Raw genomic sequence first — 22,878 nt, forward strand, 5'->3', positions numbered from 1 at the left:
ATCTATAAGTAGCATTGTGTGTGTGTTGTTGCTATGACAACATTCTCTCCAAAAATTTATAAAATTCAGCAAGAAAGAAGACGAGTGAGTTTAATTGGTTAGAAGGTCACAAAATCTTTGTTATAAATGAAATATGAAAATTCCAGGTAAAATGTAAATAAAAGTTAAGTACTAAAGCACTACATTAACAAATGACCATAAGAAGGAAAAACTAAATTATATATCTAATAAAAACATAGACATCAAATTTTATCTAACACAAACTCATAATTTTATTTCTTTTCATATCAGTAAGTTGTTAATTACATATTTTATAACTAAAATATTACATTATATCACCATGTGCATAAGAATGTGATATAAATCAAAGTCAAAATTCTTTTATGTTTAACAATAGCAACAAAATAATATTTGACTACAGTGTTTAATGGTATACATTGTATTATATTTTAAGAATTTTCTATTATGTTTAACTTTAATGATTGTAGCTCTTTTAAGCAGTTAAAAATTAGCCAATAAACATGTGTAGGCATTTGAACTTAATACAAAGACACTATAACATTTTCCTGTACATCTGCTCACTGTAATGCATGTTTACATATTAATGTGCAGGACAAATTTGTAAACATGAACATTTAAAACCTTGAGAGGAAATGATACTCGCTTGTTTACTCTCAATATTTTATTGAAACAACATGTCAAATTTGGCCAGTTCCACATGTGTAAATGGGATATGTTTCAAATGTTCTGTGTTATCTATTCGTTCTGTTTTATGTTGTCATTTGAACCATGTTTATTTATATAAATGTAACACAAAATACCATTTAATTGCAGATCAAATCTAAAGAGATTAAATGTATATCAAGATAGTTATATCAAAGCAACTGCCACCAGTGCCCAAACTATCTATACAATTGCTTTGTTTTTAACTGTTCCAATAGTCATGTTAAGTTCAAATGAAATACACTGGTAAACTGTTGCTGTATACTAGGAGTTATTGATTGTTATTTTGGCTGGTTGAATATTTTTCACCACAAAGTCAACATAACTTTAAATTAAAATAAAAAATTGGACATATGCCCTGTCAATTCAATTATCAAAGTGTAGCATATGCAATTAAACATTTCTAAATATATTTAAATATACCTCCACTTAAGTATACATAATTAATAACATATGTAAGTATCTAATGAGTAGATTTTCTATACAGCATCTCTTTAAGACTGAGAGAAAAAACACAGTGTAAATCATTTTAAGGAAAGCTAAATGTCTCATTGGAGATTATACACATACACACTCATGGGTTAAGTGCATAAATACACATCCTAGAGTGACATCTTTAATTTATAAAACCATATACATACAATAAAACTTGTTAGTGAGATTAAATAAGGAGGCAAAAATGTAAAAAACGCTCCTACTTTATACATCTATATATATTTACAGTTCTATTACTTGAAACATACTAAATTAGTTATTAGCATGCATATAAACTTTCGCAAAATAGATTTTAGGATTTAAACAACACATTTATTTCAGCTACATTCTGGCTACTTGCTTTGTGTGCCTTCATTTTCCCTAAGGTGCAAGAATAGAAATGGTTAGGAGAACTTAAAGAAAAGCTTCCATAATGTCCAGTGCAGATGCTTGTCTTCATGTATTGTTGGCACCCTTGTCATGCTGTCAGCACATGAGATGCTGATGGGTCAAAGACTGATTCTTCCTTGAGTCATCACTTGCCAAGACTAATAGTTCGTTTCTTTGCCTGCCACAAACATACTTCACCCTCACAGGAGAATGAAATCATGTTCATTCCCAGACCATATGGAGAACTCATGCCTGAAAGCAGTGTGAAACATCTTTTGACACAGCTTGGGAGTTTTGAAGAAGCCTCTTCATTCTCAAAGCACACTAAATAGAAGCAATGACATTAGTTAACTTGAAGATTCTAAAAGAATGTAACTTAAAATGCTATAAAGGTAAAGTTATAAAAGTATAATATCCATAGAGTTTAGGCACCCAACAGTGAAAAGAAATAGTAAAGATATTGATGTTATAAATCATGTTACCTAAAGTTTTATATTAATATTTAAAATGTAATAGTCAATATAATATAGCAAACTGTTACTTAGAACTTCAACCAAGTTCCACTTTTGTCATTGATTTAAGCTTGACTATTCCACAAAATATTTTCCTGACCAGGGAATGTGACTACATGTTTAAGCTTGACAGAGGATACAAGGATAAAATAGCATTCCATTATTTCCTGACTCAATGTGCAAATTTTACAAAATTGATGCAAGGATTATTTTCTCTAGATTTAGTTGGGAAAGTTACATACCAGGTCAAGTTAAAATCAGATATTGAAATATAGTCTGTTGTTTTCTTTTAAAAGAGGAGAGGGGTGCATAATGTGTATATGTGTATGTATGTATGTATGTATGTATGTATGCATGTTCAAACCAGGTGGAGACAGAAGTTTTAATTACTAGAAGTTGGAACTTATGCAGTATCATGTGACCACTTTTATTTGCTAACAGCTTCTCACTTTGTCTATCCAGATGCTTTTGAAAGTTTTTAAAAGCAAGGCAGTTAAATGTGAACAGATAGATTTTTGTTGTTGTTCTGTAAGTATAGTTACAATATATCAACTTTCATAAATTCTGTACCATCCATTTAGGAGCTGACAGCAAGGGCATTAAGCATTAAACATTAAGCATTCATATGCAGAAGCTTGGCACGTTAACAGATTTCTGTAGATGAACAGTTTATTTCAAGGGAAAGGGCTACTTGATGGAGGTTTCTAACAAGTCAAATTTTCTATGAAGACTTTCCCTCATTTACTATAAGTAAAAGTGTGAAGGCACAATTTATGAATTTTTGATGAAATAACATAAGATAAATACCAAACACTAGCATTTAAAATTTTCCCTCTATTAAGTATTGATGGTGTAATTGCATATGCTTATATTTATGACTGCAACACATTAAAAGTCTGACATTTAAAGCATTCATATATATACCCTGGAATAGTTATTAAATTATTGTATTCCCTTATATAGTAATTAAAGAACAACTTAGATATTGTCAGTTAAATAACATTTTGTTGTCACTTAATGAAGAAACCACATATAAGCTATCAAATAGTATCATTATAATTTGATAAATCAGTTACATTAAATCCATAATTTACTTTACTAAAGTTTGCCTACAGAGTTCCTATTGTAGATTAAGAATAAAGGTGTACTTGTTTCTTTAATCCCTTCCTTAATTAACTTGTATAGGACATGTTTCATGCCTCAAAGACTTTCACAATAAATACCCCATTACTGTAAACTGCAAATAATATGTTCTTTTCATTAGACTTTGTAACCATATACTGTTCTATCTACATTTCTGGACGCCAGGGGCAAATACTATATAGGAAGGTATATTTATAAGGAATATTTAGGATGGAATAAATATTTTGGTCAATATGATAATAAGTATATCATATTCCTGCTGTGTTTTAGAAAAACAAGGAAAGGTGTTGGCAGGTTGGTTAGTTATAGGAAAAGTCAAGTCATATTGCTGTAATTAAAGGACCTTGGCTTAATAAAATGACTGCAACTATTGCTGTAAATGCTAACATCTCATTGATTTTCAAAAGCTAAAATGAAGTTTTCTTTTTACTTTTATCCATCTCATTTACCATGGCTAGCACACAAGATGTGAAAATGAGAAATAATTCTACCAATGTAATACTACTTTTATATCTATGGACAAATCTGTTCCCTCCCCTCTTTTGAGGACAAAAATTATATGTTTTAATATGTAGAATAAATAGTTTTTAGAGGAATACATTAGCATACTTCACATGTAAAACATCCAAAAATAAAAGAAAACAAGGATTGAAGTTATTTGGAATGCTTTACGTATCATTTGATCTTTGCATTCCCTTCAGCATTAAATATTATTCAGGCTACACAGATTAGTTGAAAACAATACTTGGAAACTTGTGCCCCTGTCTACACCTTAAGACTGCAATTATGATTTCTTTCATCAACAAAATACAAATCAAACAAATGATTCAGTTGTTTACCACAATATATCTTGCTATATATTTATAGTATAGCCAACCTTCATAGATAAGACGGAAATACTTTTATTGTTTTTACACAAATTATATCCATCTTGATTTTGTTTTCATTAATAGGTAAAACACAGATGAATGGCGTGTTGACAATGTTGTGACTGGAGATAATCTCCTGTCATTAATTATCACTGATGGCTTATCTCATCAAATAATATTTATTAAGTAATTTACTTGAGAACCAAGGCTATTATAATGTCATATTCTTACAGGTTATAGACGGAATTATAGAGAGATTCTTGTAAACATTTGTTAAGTTACTTCAAATGCAAAACAAACAAGGCTGTTCATTCAGGAAGTTTTAAGAGACATTGCCCTTTCTTTTATTAAAAATAAAGAAAATGGGTGCTTACATGTGAATGTCTTAAATGAGATCGTTGTCCCATTAAAGACATTGGTTGACTGCTGGATACCAATGTGAATGATCACATCTGCCTTCTGCAAAAGAAATCTGGCTGTTGTCATTTTCACTGAGATGTTTGGTAGCATTTTCGAGTCTAGAAGTCATGGATAAGTTGTACCTATAACAACCATGGGAAGGATGAAAAGGGCAACTGAGTGTTTCTTGGGCAATGAGGTTTGGTTGGAAAATGTTTCCAGGATTCTGTAATCCATATAACATTTGATTGGCAGAATGAGATGCTTGTAGACACTGCCCATTGCAGTCTTCATGTAAGCCATTGTTTGAATTGATGATGCCCCTGGAGGATACCATGGGCACTTCCATCATGAATTGGGGTAAAGACTGAGAACTGTTGAAGCTTGGTAGCCTTTCAGGAGTAGGTAAGGCGAAAGGTTGTGGTCGCCAAAAATTAGCTGAACAAATCTTGTAGCAGAAGGGGAGGTTTATATTTTGCAGGTATGTGTCTGAATAGGTCATTCCAAAGGAGCTCGGGGGTATGTGAAATGAAGGTGTAGGTGGAGAACAAGAAGGAGAGAGTAAGGTGTTCAAAGGAGAGGGAGCTCCTCCACTAGAGGTCACTGGAGATGAGCCACTGCTTCCACCTGTGAAAGACAAGTCAGTCAGTGAGTAATGAACCTGATTTTCCTGGTGAACCAGTAATCATATCTATTTATTGCCCTCTTTGCCCCATTCTTGGAGTGGTTTTCTTTGCATGTTCATGGTTCCTTCAGCTTGGGAAAAATATTTTTGTTCCTTCGACTGACTCTGAATACGGTTGCTCCATTGCTGGCAATCCTGCTACTGCGAAATACTACAATGCATAGCACACTGAGCATTGGCTCTGCTCCAGACCTTGATATTTTACCCAGCAGTTAAAGAAGCCCCATATGTAACTCAACCAATAACATATTATGAACAAAAATTATCCTTTTGTTTTTTTAAACTGCAAATTAAACAAAATAATTTGTTGTTTGGGATTTTGCAGATCTTTTCAGTGTAAAAATCAAGTAAATATAAAAATAATTTTACTGATAAAAAATAAATAATCATTAACATTTTGTCTTATGTGAAAATCATAGATTTTGAGATTTCCATGTTTCTTTTCTATCAAGAATTGAAGACAGTGTTTCAAATTTAGAAACATCAAGGTGAGAAGGAAAGTGTTTACTCTATGACATCCAAAGTCTTTTATTGTTTAACACCGTGGTTCTCAAGCTGTGAGTAGTGCCCATTTGGTAGAAACTTATCAGATATTTACATTATGATTCACAGCAGTCACAGAGTTACAGTTATGAAGTGGCAATGAAATAATTTTATGGTTGGGGGGGGTCACCACAGCACGAGGAACTGTATTAAAGGATTGAACATTAGGAAGGTTAAGAACCACTGGTTTAACAGATAATAAAATTAGAAGTACAAGACAACCTAGCCTTTGAGCTTTATTTTTATAAATGTTTTAATTCAATCAATTATGTTTGACCATACTTGATGAATTTGGGAGATTTTATTGATAATTTTGTTATTTTTCTTGGGTGTATGTAAAGATACACACTGATGTTTTATCAGCAGAGTGACAAATATCTGTAATAAAACAATCAGAAGTTATTTTTAAATGATTGTTCCTTTCTCATATGAATGCACTCTTCACACTGTAAATGATGAAATTAACTATTTTAAGTGATCAATGAATGGTCACTTTTGTCCTTTTTCAAATTAGGTTATTTGGATATTTTAAATGCATGTCGCCTATTGTTGTCAGTTGAATTATTCTAGTAAAACAACTGTTCATAATCTTCTATAATGCCTTAAAGCACATCATTTCAACAAATGATTATACTTCATTTCTTTACATTGCAATTACTTGTTATGGCACCATGTAAAACTTAATTGTAATGTTGATGTCTTGCTCCATAAAAGTAATGATAAGGAAGTGTCCAAATACAAGCACCTTTAAAGGGGGAAAGAAGAATGGAAAAGTTTTATGTTGTTTATAAATAAAATATTCTATTTATAGTTCGATATTTCAGAAATAAAGCTATGGATTATTTCACTGAAACACATGCATAATGCAACTATGATGATGATGATGCATTCATTAGGCAATGTACTACCTGAGAAGAAACACATTACAAATATTTTTTAGTGACTTATGACAATTAAATTGGTTGTGATGCACAAGGGCAAGAGCTGTATGGTTTCACTCATATGTGAACTATAAAAGGTACCCTTAGGACAACTGAGAACATAATAATGGCTACCAGATACTGAAAGAAATGGGGGTTAACTAGGGTTGGAGAAATGCCAAATCAGTGGCTTCCAAGTTGTAGTGAGACACAAGCAAGAAGTTCATCTGTATTACTGTAGGGAGACTATAGTTACCAATAATATGTTATATTTTTGAAAACACTACAGTAGACTTTGAAAGTTTTCATATATAAAGATAACAAATGCTTGAGGAGATAAACGTAACTGAGTGAGTGTAAACTTTTTTAATGCATACATGAATAAAAACATCACATGGTACATGATGGATACACTCAATTTTATGTGTTAGTAAAAGAGTATTTAAAAATATTTTTAAAAGTAGACAAATTGCACTACATCCATGTTATATTTAGTTCATTTTGTGGTTTTGCATGCTGACAGTTCCTTTCTTGGTTTATTAATCATAATTTCTTAATTACTACTTTCTGTTTGTAGTATTCATCTTTTAATTTCTGTTTCCCTTCAAGTAGTAATATACCACACCCTGTATAAGAATTTGTAATCTTATACTTGTATTTATTTCTTCCCAGCTCCTCTACCATGCTCATTATCACTTTACATTACATTCTATAAATTCTACAATATGATGTTACCTTGTATTGTATGTTCAGTGACTTTTTAAATAATGTGAAAATAAGAGGAACGCATACATGACAATAAAGTAGATGTGATAATTTAGGGTTCTCTTTCATACTTTTTTATATTTACTTCTCATGCAATAAGAAGGTAAACTAGAACTAAAAAAAGGTTAAAAAATGAAATCATTCAGTATATGACAAAGATAAACAAAAAATAACCTATGCAGCTAATACATTTTTAAATTAGGCCACAAATGGGCCAGAGGCACAATAGATTCTTTATATAAAAGAATGAGATACTGTGAAATCCATGCATGACATCATGATAAGAAAGATAATTCAATAAGCTAGATAGGCAATATATCCAAGAGCAACATATCTTTATTATCTCCTGTAGGTGTCAGTTTTTCTCTGTTTTTCCTTCTTACTTCCCCACAGAGTAAATACATATTGGTTGTGAACACATATTATTTTAGCATACACATATCTCTTTGTGTAGTATTCGGTACAAGAATATGACTGCTATTCCAGGATAGGAACCAAAAAAGCTACGGAGAAACCCTGTCTCGAAAAATCAAAAAAAAAAAAAAGAATATGACTGCTATTACTGCATTAAAATGTAAAAATAAAGCCAAAAGTTAACGGTTTCCTTACTTTGTGTGTCTGCAACAAAGGATTTAAAATCCATAGTGAAAGAAGGCCTCCAGGGGTAAGTCTCTAAAAACCCATCCAGTACACCCCTACAAAAAGATAGTTATTTTCAGCAACTCCAGAAAACACTTAGTGAATATAATGATTCATATAACCTTGTCCTATTTTATGAGCAATCATCTGAACTATTATTTTCACTCATAGCTAGGATCTGAGTACATTTCTGTAAATTCCACAATTCTATACTACACAATATCTTAACCCTGGCCAGGAGGTAGAGTAGAAAAAGTAATGGCTTGGGATCTACACACACAGTTTCTTTTCCTTCCACCTACTATCCATAAAAGTGGAAGCTTCTGAGTGTCTCCTCCAAGGTTATCTTATCTATAAATACTCAACACTCATCCACAGTTATATTATCTATAATACTCATTAAAGAGCTACTCTAATCAAGTCCCCCTCCATCATCAGCCCAAAGAGCAATCAGGGTTCCCTGACCTGTGGGAATAAATAAATAAATTAAAAAAAATAAAGAGCTACTCTGTATGATTGCAATTCTACTTACCTATGATTTCTAGTAGTTATTTAAGAGGCTACGCAATTATTAAATTAGTATGCTGTTTTACATACCTGTTTCTCCCAGGATCTCTAAATCCTTTGGCAAAAGGATTCCTGTCTATTTTCAGTTTGGTAATCTATGAATTCAAAAGAAAGACATAGAGAAAAGTCCAGTCTATGTTCGCAACAACAATGCTGCCATTATAATGTGGAAATAAATGCGAGCAGACAGCTAAGTCAAATTTAAGACGATTGTCTCCTTTGCCTACTGGTTCCTTCTGCTATGATCTCCTCTTTAACAAAAGAACCATACAACTTTCTATCAAATGTCACTTGATAATGAAGTAAAATCACGACTTTTTCCCCCTCCACTGTTTAAAACATAAACCATACGATGCTGTCCCATATTCTATCCCAATACACCACTGGGGCCACTTTTACTTCCCAGATTCTCGACTGCTTTACCTGCTGGTTTTGGTAAGCTGTCACAGTAGTGAATTCAGTTTCTCTAAAGGAGAATGTTTTGACTCTTTCAGTAGGAAGGGACTGAATCAAGGACAGGTCAATCTCGCTGTCCTGCTCCATCACATGCACACGGGGTTTGTACTTATGCATAGACTGCAAAATGATCTAAGAAAGAAATGGTTAGGTGCCATCTGAAAAACCCACTTCTCCCCAACATCACCCCCTCTTTATGATAACCCCCAATGAAGACATACCAGCCAAAAAACCTAGATGACAGTATTCAGGAAGGCTCAGATAACCACAAATCAGGACTTTGTTGAGAGTTTTGATCCCCTCATGGCTGAAGGCTTTCCAGAGGAAGGCACCACAGCAATACTGACACCATGCAGCCAATTTCATAGCCAGATTGGGGCCTTTCCTGCTTCCAAATGCGGATGACCATGTGATTTGGACATGTCATGAGTACCTGATCATCTGATATAAATTCTCTGGGCAGTAACTGATGGTTCCAAATGTGCCCAGAAACCTGTTATTTTCCACCTCCTAATCCTGGTAGTTTCCTTCTCTCCCTTTGTGACTGGCACAAGACTAGGTTGGCAGGGCCCAGGCAGAAGTGTACCTAGGGAGAAGCCTCAAGATCCAGGAAACCTGAAAATAAGCAGGAACTGACTCCCATGGCAGCAAGTTGTGGACATTTACAGTCTGGATTCTCATTTGCTGCCTTGCATCCTCCCACCAAACCATATCAAAGACACCCCTGAAACCAATGTGTGAACTCCAGGAAAGGGAAAAGACCTCAGTGTTGCTGGGGAAGGGATGCCTGACAGTCCTATGAAGTGTTCCCTCCCACTCTCAACTATAGGGCACTCTCTGTAGCTTAAACTGGTCTCTTCTTTGGGGTCTTTGGGCCCTGGAGCTCCCTGCAGTCATTTCCAGAGTCCAGCACTCTTTGGTGGCAGGGCTTCATGAGCCCTTTGTGATCTCTGACATTTAAATCCAGGAGCTTGGTTCCCAAAACATTCAACACTTACAAAGAAGAATGACCTCTCAGTACTACCTCTGGCCAGAGGCTTGGCACCTACCTCCTCCAGGAGAAAGATTGTGCTCACTTACATGGCCCTTGTCATCCGTCTCATTGTTGGTAAGTTTCACTCGATCAAAGGAGATGATTTGCCGCATCCAGGTTTCGCCGGAGCAAGGGGAGTCCGGGTGGATGTAGAATCTGGGAGTGATGCCTGAATGGTCTGTATTCCCAGCTACCATCCACTGTGAGCTGTGATACACATACCTGAGGGAATAAAAAACAGCAGGGTGTGGCTTTAGGCTCAGCCAGCACAAAGTCAAGGGATTAGAGGCTTCACCAAAGATTAAAACGTTTATTCCAAAGACTAGCAATTAAACAGAAGATCCAACTTCATCTTCAAAGACAACAAACAAACAAACAAACAGTAGACAAGCATATGCCACCAAATGCAATGAAGTGTCCGGGTGAGTAAAAACAGCATGGGATATCTGAGTCTGCTATTTCCTCACAGAAAGTGGAACAGAAATCAGTTTGATTCATTTTCCTCACTGCAGCGATGCCTAAAAAAAATCCACAAATGACAAACAAGCAAGAACCACGGTGAACAAAACAGAGCTTAACAGTTTCAGTGAAAGCCCTTTCTTGCTAGGAACGACTGCACACCAGAAAACTCCAAAGGAACTCCTCCCCGCGCTGCCTCCGGCTGGCTGGTTTTCCAAACTGTTTCCGATTTCAAACCGACGTTTTACTCAGCATTCCCCCCAAACAGCCTCAGTGCAACGAAAAAGGCAAGCAGCTGTTTCTCTGTCTAGCCCAGCTGAAGAGGTTCCAACCACTAGTGAGCTGTACTTTCTTGCCTTGAGAAGCAGCTATAGTACTAGATCTGTTCTTTCCTAGCAGGCACCATAGACACCCCTGGGTTGCCTGCACTCGCTGGTTTAGGACTGCTTTCTCAGCACCCTCCCCTTAACTTCCAGAGCTCCCAGTAAAAGCACCAGCAGGGCAGTGCTTCTGGGCTTCTAGCTCAAAAGGTTCTTATCTTAAGAATAATTTGTGTGCCTTTAGCACAGCCTTCTCCAGGTCTTTTAGGAAAAAAAAAAAGAATAAAAGAATCCTGACACTGTCTGAATCTGGCTATTTCTTCAGGCATACATCTTAAAAAGGGACACCATATGGGCAAAACAACAGCCCTGACCTTAAGACCCTGCCACTAGATTTGGGCAAATCATGACATCATTTGTGAACCTGCCCAGATTACAGCCTATTCCCAGAAGCCACCTGAAGCCTAAGGCATGTCTCTCTAATTTTTTTCAAACTTCTTGCCTGAGGATGCCAAGCACCCACACTTTAGTCATCTAAGGTACAAATAGTGGGTAGGCTTAGGGTGCAATAAGGAGTCCTTTGACACCAACCTCCATGAAGAGGGGGAAGGAAAGACCTACTCTTCCTTCACCTGAACTCAGAATCAAATGAGAAAATTCGGCTCTCTGAGTCCAAGGATGAGCAATCCTGTCTCCTCACCAGGCATGCTTTTGTTCAATTCCTGCTGTCAGGTGTTAGGCTGAAGCACTGATGCTTTGAATCTGTGTCTTCATCCTGTTTGGACCATATCTACCAAGTTACCTATATCGTTTGGAATCCACTGGTACCACATCCAAAATCACATAGTATTGCTTTGCTGGATCCATCCCTTTCACCTTGATCCGAACAGAAGGAAACATACGCCTGTGGGGGAAAAATATAAAGGTTTGAATGGGAAATAGAACCTGACGTAGGAGATATTAGAGATACTTTTAAGGAAGATGCTGTTCCCTTTCCATGACATGTTCAGAAAGTAGCATTTGTTACATAAGAGAAAGATGGTTGATTTAAAAGTCCAAGATTTCCCAGTGATGCAGACTGTCTTAATGAAAAGCCCTCATCCATGACCTCCCACATGACATTTAAAATCATAAGAGAGCAAGTAGGACAGGGAAAGCTTCGCTCCTTTCCTGTACTTTTAGTAGAAGAAGGATATGTGAGGTAGATTTGCAAGTGTTGAAATTGGGAAGACTAGTTAGGAGACTGTCCCACACCAGATGGAAAGGGCACTTTACTGTGATCTGAGCCACGGATGGTGTGCTGGAGGACAGTGGATGGGGGAACTGTCTGCTGTTATTTGCTCGGCTTGAACTGAGCGGCTCTGAGCGGCTGGCTACAGCGGTAAAAAGTTGGAGACATATCTGACCCTTGCCTGTCTGTGCAAGTCTAGATTTTTGCATACAGTGCAATGGCAGGAGTTGCAAGAGTGAGTCCTTGGAGTAAGGATGTATCAGAAAATATGAGTAGAGGATTTAATGCAACTAGGTATTTCCCAGAGCAACAGACTGAGTAGTCTGTGGCTTTCTAAAGTCTGCCAAAGAGCGGGGAGAGGGAGGAGTTTCACGTTACAAAACTGGATTCTCCTCCTTAAGTGCCTACTGTGTGTGATTCGGCAAAATCATTGCCCCAGGCGAACCTGCCGGCCTTGGTAATGATCATCTCAGTCCCGATGTCGTGGAATCTTTTCCATAGATCAGATCCCTGAAGCTCCACTTGGATAATATTTTTTTCTTGCACACTTTCCTGGCCGTTGCCCTCGCCACCAGAGCAGTCGGATAAAGCTGATTTTGAAGATTCCGCCTTTCGTCGCTTTTCTGCCAGACATGGAGTTTGAGAGTTTGGCAGGTTGCACACATCCTTTTGTTAGGAGACTATCTTTGAACTGATAGACCTTGTCCTTCCCCCCAGAAACTCCAGAGTCTGATGCATAAGTTTCCCCCTCAAAGCCCTTTGTAGTTTCTGAATAGAGAGGGGCCCTAATTTCCATCCCACGAAAAGTGGGACCCTTAAAATTCTCTCACCCCTAACCTTCCATGAGCTGAATCCGAAGCTAGATATTCTTGGGAATTTGGAGAACATCCTGCTTCCTACTGAGAGGAACAGCCAGGTCTGGCTCTTAGGATGTTGTAAGGGTGTGTGACTCATTCCTTTAAAAGTAAGCGGGACCCTCCTTTTCATTGCAAACAAACCAGGGCATATCCAGTGCGATTCAGACGCTCTAAAATTTGTACTCAAGTCAGGTGGCTAACGGTGTTCCACAATCCACAACCTGACCTGCAGAGCTGACCCAGGACATCCTTGCCACAGCGCAGTGAACCAGGCGAAGAAGATCCAATCCAGCCAGCGCGGGTGAAGCGCACGGGGTGACCGGGCTGCTTCAGTGTACTCACCCGGCTGCTCACAGTCCCCAGAAGCGGTGCTGGGTACCTCCTCCTCTTTCTGTACGCACTGTTCATTCCGCAGCTCAGGCTGCATCTCCTCTCTTGAGTCTTGAGATTTTCTTTTGCTGGGTCTCCCCATCAAGGCCTCCACCGAGAAGGCGTGCGCTCGAGAGCTCAGAGCCATCCCTGGAGGGGAAGAAGTGATTGTGCGCTGCAAAGTTTCAACCTGAGCTGGGGAAGGAGGGAGGGGGAGAGGGAGGGCACAGAAGAGAGGCAAGGGAGGAAAAGCTCACAGAAAAGAAGTCTTAAATCTGAAAACCAATTTTTGGATCCGCACTATAACAGAAAAAAAAAATCCCCCTCTGTTATGAATATATTTTTATTTAATTAGACAAAATAAAAGAGAAGGAAGATTAAACGAGTCAAAATCCTACGAAGTGTCGTCTTTCTTCCTTTTTAGTTTTCCTCCCTCTCAGTGGACGTGTGTGTACCATCAGTCCTAAATCCTTGATTTTGGGACCTGCCAGATCCCAGAATTTGGCAAATGCTGACCCATTAGGGAACAGACCTGCCACCAATGGCGGCTCAAGCGATTGGGAGATACTGTTGCATCCAACTGAGTGAATACCCAGCCGGTCACAACCTCCACTGTTTGTTTTGGAAGCTGTTGAAACGTTAAAAAAAAAAGCGCTGTGAGTGACACTTTAGAGTCTGGTAGGGAGGAGAGACTGGGGGTTGGTCAGAATGGGGCTCCATATAGGCGGGAGGAAAGAAGAAAAGGAGACACAAGGTTACTGTTTTACATTAAATTGTAAAACGCTAAGACATGTGAAATAATTGCCCACGAGGGGCCACTTTTCCAAGAAAGAGCAAATATTACTTAACCAGACTCAGATAAATATATCTAGGATTTTTTTCTCTCTCCTGTGACACCACTGGAAACACAGAAGAGAGTGCGAGCTTTCTTAGCTATGTAGTTAGAGCCTTCAACTGGCAGTGTAGCTAGATGTGCCCACAGAACCTCTTTTTATTAGTGTGGGGGGAGGGGCTCAAGAATATCCCAAACACCACAATCAAAGATTAGAGCCAATCTGTGTCTTCTAGTCCTGCCTCTGTAGGACCTACATACCCTCCCCCCACACTCTCTTCAAATTCTCACAATCTGGAAACAGTGTAAGGACTAGAGAGTTACCATCAGCACAGGGAGTCTTTGCTCCCAAAAATGTGGTGAAAAAATAAAGTGCTGAACTATTAAGTAATTGGTTTTAGTGCCTTCTGAAATATCTTCCTGAGTTGGGTTTTGCTTTTCCTTCAAGTGAATAACAACACTGTTTGTGTCCAGAAGAGACTATCAGTATCATTTCCAAGGAATACTTTTGCCTACAAATGTGACATGTTTGCTTTTGTGGCTGTCACTTGGTCACACACTTTTCAACAGAAGTAGGAAATCAGGCACTCTTGGACACTTGCAAACCAAATTTAAGCTGGTGACATTTGTACATTTTAGGAAATTTTCTTCTGTTCTCCTTTAATATGCTTAGTCGAAAGTCTTTCAAAGTCAATTTAAATCCAGTAACAATAGGATGGAATTAGAATTAACTTATTATATCCCAATAATCAGTTTAAAAATGAAAGACCTTCACAGAATTTCAATTTCTTTTTTTAAAATTTTATTTATTATTAGTATTATTAATTATTTATTAAAGATTTCTGCCCCCTCCCCGCCACTGCCTCCCCTTTTCCTCCCCCTCTCCCAGTCAAGTCCCCCTCCCTTGTCAACCCAAAGAGCAATCAGGATTTCAATTTCAACTGTTGAACTGCAAGCGTAGATTTTTCCATGAAATAATTGTTAAAGTATTGGTGGGTTATTCAGTCACGGGGAGGACAGCTTTGGGTTAAAGTATTTTTAATAATGTTGGATGTCATGGCAGAGACTTCCTTGTAGTTTGAATGCTGCTGAACGGTGTGATCCAATATAGAGCTTGGAAGATGTTACCTTTATCCTAAGGATATAGAGTAAAGTTGATAAGGCAAGGAGAATTTCAGTGTACAAAGCACTTAGATTGAAAACATACAGGGTTGGATATAATCTTTGCCACAACTCATGGATATTTCTTTCATCTATCAAAATTCAGAAGTAGACTATTTGTTATTCATTCTTCCTCATATGTACCATTATATGTTCTTATCTAAAAGGCACAGTTCAGAAACAGAAAAGTCAAGAGTTTATTGATTTACTGGTTAATATAAGTCTGCTACAACTCCCCTTCTGAGAATTTTCCTGCTTTGGAACCTGACTCATTTTATTCACATTGCCTTGTATAGCAAGGGGAAACTTTGCTTAGCAGAGGTTTTGAAGAGATCTCTATAAAAGTTAGGTAAAGGATGTTTGTTACAATGTCACCTCTAGTATTTCACACTGTCTACCATGATATGATTTCTTTAACCAAGGAAATAGCATATCTTGGCATATAAATTCCTATATTACAAGAAATGTCTTCCTTAATATTTATTATACGCATACAATTTAGTCATCCAGAACTTTCTTATTCATGTAACTTATACCCTTCCTATTCCCATTTTAGTAATTATCTGATGATATTACACTGAGGGAAAAAATGTAGCTCTTTTCTTGCTCAAGTTTGCTGGGCTAAAATGCAAGTAATTCTTGTTACCTTATATTTACAAGGATCATGCATGTCAGGACCAGCTTTGCAATCTGCTCAGTTACTCACGATCAGAGCTGCTGGGTACTGGAGGGCATGAGGGACAATTCACTATGTATGCCCTATCTATATCCAGATGTCTCCTTTCTGTAGACTCGAGTTTTAATTTGGAAACACATAAGGGTTCTGCAGTACTTACTAAAACTTTGATACCAAGCTTACACATGGAGATATTTTAACTTCCACTCTCCACTTGGAGATAATTATTTCAAATATATGTGCAATATATATGTCTGTCTGTGTATTTTCATACAAATATGATATAATAAAATTAGAACTTGGAGCCTGACTGGACACCCAATGCTACTCATTAGGAGGAGCACAAGCAACTTCATGATGGAGATTGTTTCCTTCAATTCTTTCTCTCCCTTGATTTCCATTCCACAAGATTATGATGTTTTTATTAAAGCATTGCAGAATAAGAATCAGAAACAAGTTCTTCATGACTTTTTTTAGATCTAGAATAAACTCTAATGAAAGAACAGCTAAGAATTTTCAGATATGGGCTGCATCCTCAGATCATTTGAGTACCCAAATTTAACATTTCTTGAACTTGCTCAGGTACATGAAACAGGAAATGATCCCTGTTTGCTTAAGTGAGTTTCGGAATGAATTTTCATTACTTATAGACAGAAGAAATCCTGAAGAAAATACATTCACGTTGACAAGGTTTTTGGAAGACCACCTTGCTACCTTCCTTTTTCTTCTTTTACAAAAAAACTGTTTTATGGATAAGGAAATCATGAGCTATTGACTCTCTGTTGCAGTAGGAAGTCTTACAGCCAATGGTTACCCGCCCACTGGGGCGTGGCCTCTTAAACTATATAAACTGATGTAGAGCATGCATCCGCTCTCTTTCCAGTTGCTGGATTCAGTTTCTGTTCTCTGTTCAAGCAGAGGATTCTGATTTGTGAGTTTACCCCTATAAATAACCATCTATTTCTCAATTCTGAGATAGTGTAGGATTTCTTTTAAGCGTCCACCCACATTCTGAGGATTGCAAACCTCCAGTACAAACTAGAATCGTAGATGAGTAATCTGAGTTCCTACATGATCTCCCAGGCACACAATAATGAACAGGGGTAGAGCTGAAGCATTAAGAAGACAGACTTTGGGTTCACATTGATTTAATTCAAATCCTGACTGTATTACCTTTTGAATGGCATTCAGAAATCTTTTTGTTGGCATTAAACTAATTTCACCTTATTATTTCTACCTATAATATTGTCATTATAGACCATGATTCTATAAGAGAATAGATCTATCAAAACATCAAGTAAAATAATTTCTACAAACAATTTAGCACAATGCCTAAATCAGGATTCATAGCTGTGTTCACAGTTAAAGAGATAAGAAAATTTAATTTCAAGATCGTGTTAATAGTTGTATCAGCTATGCATCTGTAAATTGAGTCCACATCTTAGAAGAACATTCAGGCCAATGTTAAAACCCCCAACTATTGTTTAAATTTTACATCAGATTCAAAAGGTTAAATGTGTTAGGACTAATTGCTCTTAAATTGTGAACTTTTAAAATAATTAAAATCAATGAACAAAACCAAAATGTTGCATTTGGGTTTCAAAAATCCATGAAAATATGTCCAGTAGAACACACAATTTGACTTTATTAGCTTTGCTTTTATAACAATATTTTTGGTATTGTAGCAATGCAATGAAAGTGTATATTTTCACATAATTAGATGGATTTGTAAATGATAAGCCAGTAACATAGAACTGTGTTCTTACTCCAGGGAGTTGAGGAAATTGCCCTAACAAATATTAAATAAATTCTCACAGTGGATCCTTCAGTCTCTGGTTTGCATTAATTTGGTATCATCTCTCAAGAACTTCTGTGAGCATATTATCTAACAATTGATTTAGGCTAGGTTATGCATGGAAAACATTGTCACCATTGTTCCTAGAGAGAGTTAGAGAAAAAAGAGAGGGGAGATAAATTCTTATCTTTACTAGTTGTATTCTTCTCAAGGGGAGGAATGAAAACTTAACTGAAGGAAAAGTTATTTTACTAAATGTAATTATGTTTATTACTTCAGTATCAAATACTGAAGGTCTTCTTATGATAACAGAACATCAGGCTTAGGCTCATTATATTCCTTATTCTCAAAGTCATATAAATCTTTTTCCACTTAACTCAGGACTCAAACTTACTAGATTTGTCTGTTTCTTGTTAGCAATTTTGGCTTCGAACTCTAAGGATAACTTTGTCCTTGAATAATTTCGGACAAAGTCGATGGATAAGAGAAAAGAAGAAAATGAACGCACAGGTGGTCCTACGATATAGTGACGTGAGTAGTGGCAAGAATATGTATCAACTTCTTCAGGAGTAGGCATGGTGTACATAATTAATATTGCTGTGTCTTACATCTTTCAATCTTCACTCATGAAAACATCAAGCTTCAATAAAACCTACATTTTTTAAGTTACTACTTTGTTGCTCTATTGGCACTATTACAGTAATATGTACTGATGGCGTATATGTTTCAAAACATCATTTTGTATTCCACAAATATATAAAACTATTTTATTATTACAATATTAAAGTGTGAAGTGAAAGCTCAGGTCTTAATATGTGCAGGGCCCTGTGTTCAATCCACATCACTTAAGTATACAAACCAACAAACAAAATTACAAGAGTATAGTAAGTATAACCAGGATAGGTCACTTGACAAGCAATATACCAAGTTTATTCCATTAATAAATTATTGGAAAATACTTTGAAGAATCATTTCATTTCTCTAAAGCTATGGGAAAATGTGCTTTTATAATTCTGATCCACGTACCTTTTCAGCATTTTTGTTGAAATGTTTTCATATAAAACATGATTTTATATGCAAGCAACAGCGCCCAAACCCTGACTCTAAGTCAGTGGCTCATGTTCCTCTAACTTTGTCTAATCTAGACATGCATGAACCTGAGCTGCCCCAAAGAAGAAAAGCTTCACACCATAGGCTGTAGTCCACCAAATCTTAGGCCTTTGTCATCTCTACAACTCTCCTTGGGCATTCTAGTATATTCTCACTCCTTAATTTATTACTCTGCTTCATCATGCTCAGGGCAAGTGAATAAATTGTAAATGGATTCCCTCTGTATCTCAATGATGATCTTTATTATATCAGGGATCAGCAGTATCTAGCACCTACAAAGGATGAAGTGTTTGGTCTAAGTCTGTCAAAATATTAAATATATGTGGACATCTACAGTGGCTATGCTTAACGCCAGAGTTATGCTTACTTTTATCTGTTGTCTTTCTTTACTAGGATTTTACCCAACTAGAAAAAAAGTTGTTCCTGTTTGAAGTAAATGTTCATCAAGTCAGAAAATCCTAGGTACCAAAAATACCAGTAATAAAGCAATAAAGGGAAATATGGAGACCTGTATTAGAGGAACCGCTGAAATGAGCATGAACATACACTTTGTACTTACCATATTTAAATTCCTACATAAGAAGAGGAAGGAAGAACAAAACTGATAGCTATGTGTGCTAGCAAATAGAATGCAGCACTGAGCTCGTTGTGCTACAATATATGCCCTGAAAACACTCACTCTGATTATTGCTGACTTAGAATAGTTTTTAAAAATTACATTAGTAAATCATCTCAGTAAAACAACTGCCACTTCTCCAATCTCTGCCTTTGTGTCTCCAGCCTTTGTGACTCACATTACCAAAAAGATTGATAGTTAGTTGGAACATTTGATTATTTATTTTATGATAGTGTATCCATAATTGTTTAAATCATTTTTGCATATTGCTCATGATGATTTTTAATTTTTCAATTCAGTAATGCAAGTGATACTTAGGTAAACAGTTGGATTACAGGATTCAAATACACTAGTATTTTAGTAAACATTAAAGCAATTGGTATCAATATTCACAACTGAGTTCAGATAGTGCTTCTAATCTATTTTATCACATGGACATACATTTTGAAACTGTCAACCTGAATTAATGGCTGCTCAATATTTCATATCTTGCCTGCTAAACGTCCTTTTTCCTTGTATATTTTGTTTTTCCCCTCTTATTGAAATTTATTCTTTTCTCTTACAATATATCCTTAATTACAATTTCCCCTCACTCTATTCCTCCCCATTCCTCTTCCACCCCTCCCATCCAGAGCCACTTTCTTTCTGTCTGTCATTAGAAATGAGTAGGTTTCTAAGAGGTAAAAACAAAACATAATAAAATAAATTAGAATAAGATGAGAAAAAAACACCACATTCAAGTGGGACAAGGCAAACCAACAGAAGGAAAAGAGTCCAAGAGAAGGCACAAGAATCAGAGACCTAGGAGTACCATAAAATACTAAACTGAAAATTATAAATATACCTTGGAACAAACAACTCTAAATGGGATATCTCTATCAAATCCCTCCCTTCAGAGCTCAGGAAATCCCATATAGCAGGAAGCAGAAAGAGTGTAAGAGCCAGAGGGAATGGAGGAAGCCAGGAGATCAAGTATACCTAAGTCAATTGAACAAAACTCTTATGTTTTTACAGAGACTGAAGCAGCAAGGACAAGACTCACATGGGTCTACACCAGGTCCTCTGTGTATATATCATGGCTGTTAAATTTTCAGTAATTTTCATTGACAAGCATATATATTTTCATTTCCTCCTTGTTTAACAGCCATCTTTTTGACATCCCCCATTGTCTCTTTAAATAGAGGTTTGGTTTTTTTTTTTAAGATTTAGTAATGTTGTTGTTTTTAGCTATATGAACGTGTGTATATCTGTGTGTGGATACCTGCACGTGAGTGCAGGTACCTGTGATGTCCAGAAGAGGAGGATGAATCCCATAGGGCTGGACTCTCAGGCGATTGGGAGGTGCCTCAGGTGGCTGTGGGGGAATAGAATTCAGGCCCCTGGAAGAACAATAGTTGCTCTTCACTGCTGAGCCACTCCTCCAGTCCTGACTAGAGTATTTCTTTATGTTCTAATTCACCTTTACTTGTTTTGACAGAAGGCAAAATTCTGAATAGTTATTTGAGTTTGTGTCTGTGTATTCTGTGAAAATCTGTAAAAAGATTTTTAGCCATAATTATGAGGACATCTATAAAGTGATACAAGCATTTTCTACATGAATGATTTTTTTTCTTGACAGAAGTTCTATCTACCTTTTATCATTATTTTGTTTTGGCTTTATAAAAATTTTAAAGTCAGTTTATAATAAAAATTTTAAATTGTATTTATTTATGCCTTTTATGTATGGGTGTTCTGCCTGCATGTATGCTTACAAGCCAGAAGAGGGCACCAGATCTCATTATTGATGGTTGTGAACCACCTTGTGGTTGCTGGGAATTGAACTCAGAATCTCTGGAAGAACAGTTAGTGCTCTTAATTGCTGAGTCGTCTCTCTAGGCTCTGAACGAAACTTTTGTTTCAGTGTGATGTGTTTATCTGATGCACATTTGCTGTCCTTTGTGGGTAATGTACTGATGAATTCAAGTCGCTACAGTAGAGGGAACATGAGGTACTGTCACAGGCTTGAGAGAAATGTTTTTTTTTTCTTTTTTGAGACAGGGTTTCTCTGTGGCTTTGGAGCCTGTCCTGGATCTAGCTCTGTAGACCAGGCTGGTCTCGAACTCACAGAGATCCACCTGCTTCTGCCTCCCGAGTTCTGGGACCAACAATTTATCTCAAGTCTTCCAGAAGAAAGAAAGCAACCTTAAGGATGCAGTACCTGCTTACAGAAAGCTCAGTGGGCCTCTACTTCCCTTCTTTGTCCCTCATCTATCCTTTGTGCTTCTGTATCTTTGCTTTTTTTTTTATCTCACTCTTAAGTGTGTTCCTTCTTAAAGGTTTCTCCTTCGTGTTTCTTTATGTCTCTTCATTTCTGGCTTTCTCTTTCTTCTTTTTCCTTTGTATTGTCCTCTCTCTATCTCTCTCTCCCTTCTAGTATATTTTGTTTTTCATTTTTCCACATTCCTTTTTTCTGTCATTTCTATGTAACCTTTGCTCTTTCAGTAACAAGCAGAAGAGCTGAGAATGAATAAATGCATTATGTCTGATCTACAATAACCTCTGTAATGTCCTTTCACTACCAAGTATTTTCTATATTATCTTTTAAGAATCTAAATAAAAATGTTTATGGCATATATTCTTGTGTAGGGAAGATGGATATGTATGTGTGGCTGTGTGTGACAACTGCTGTATCTGAACTCAAGGTCTCTTGAGAGAAAACATGAACAAATAAAAGACGCTTTGACAAACTCTGATGAACTCTGCTGCCCTCTGTGGACACAAGTGAGTCTAAAGGGGCTCAGGAAAAAAAAAACCCTGCAACCTTTTGGTTCAGCAAGCCAGGGCTCCTCAGCTTGTGAAGAAGGCATAACTGCACACAAACTTCAGCCAGGGTCACCTCTCAATATCAAGTATTCAGCTAACAGTATTTCATGTTAGCCACAGTTCTCACTCTTCAGTCAGGTACAAGAATCCCTTCTTACACCCAGGCTCTCGAAACTTACCTTGGCATTCCTAAATTCAGGGAAGCATAACCTCCTCTGCTTCAGCGCCTTCTGTCCCAGCCCAGAGGTAGAATTTTGCTGGTCCTTTGAGCATTCCCTCAACAGACAAGCTACTTCTAGTCTTCATTCATTTCGAGGCCACTTCAAAAGACAGGCCAGTGGTTCTCAGCCTTCCCAGTGCTGTGACACTTTATACAGCTCCTCATGTGCTGACCCCCCAACATAAGATTATTTCGTTCTTACTTCATAACTGTAATTTTGCTCCTGTTGTGAATCACAGTGTAATATTTTTAAAGGTACAAGGTTACCAAAAGGCTGGTGACCCACAGACTGAGAACCATTGCTGTAGGAGG

The 22,878-nt window shown here is 36.9% G+C and overlaps 1 protein-coding gene across 1 annotated transcript; it reads right to left on the reverse strand.

Annotated features, from left to right (window-relative positions):
- Positions 1–4,517: 4,517 nt before the first annotated feature.
- On the reverse strand, positions 4,518–13,511 carry Tbx22 (T-box 22). Its single transcript, XM_026789040.1, has 8 exons — positions 13,328–13,511; positions 12,574–12,751; positions 11,700–11,801; positions 10,166–10,340; positions 9,053–9,217; positions 8,660–8,724; positions 8,033–8,118; positions 4,518–5,137 (listed from the first exon to the last, which is right to left on the reverse strand). Exons 1-8 carry the CDS (start codon positions 13,500–13,502, stop codon positions 4,518–4,520), a joined length of 1,566 nt encoding a protein of 521 aa, XP_026644841.1. The 5' UTR covers positions 13,503–13,511.
- Positions 13,512–22,878: the final 9,367 nt, after the last annotated feature.

Source organism: Microtus ochrogaster, unplaced genomic scaffold (assembly GCF_000317375.1).
Source record: "Microtus ochrogaster isolate Prairie Vole_2 unplaced genomic scaffold, MicOch1.0 UNK13, whole genome shotgun sequence".
In the NCBI taxonomy this organism is placed as follows: Eukaryota; Metazoa; Chordata; class Mammalia; order Rodentia; family Cricetidae; genus Microtus; species Microtus ochrogaster.

Bases quoted from the DNA above. Each gene is read 5' to 3' on its own strand.
- Tbx22 (XM_026789040.1), bottom strand. From the start codon at position 13,502: ATGGCTCTGAGCTCTCGAGCGCACGCCTTCTCGGTGGAGGCCTTGATG. The intron at 11,802-12,573 runs GTTCGCCTGGGG...TTTCCCCCACAG, and splicing joins ATCATTACCAAGGCCGGCAG to GCGTATGTTTCCTTCTGTTC. The intron at 10,341-11,699 runs GTAACTTGGTAG...TTATTCCCTCAG, and splicing joins GTGGATTCCAAACGATATAG to GTATGTGTATCACAGCTCAC.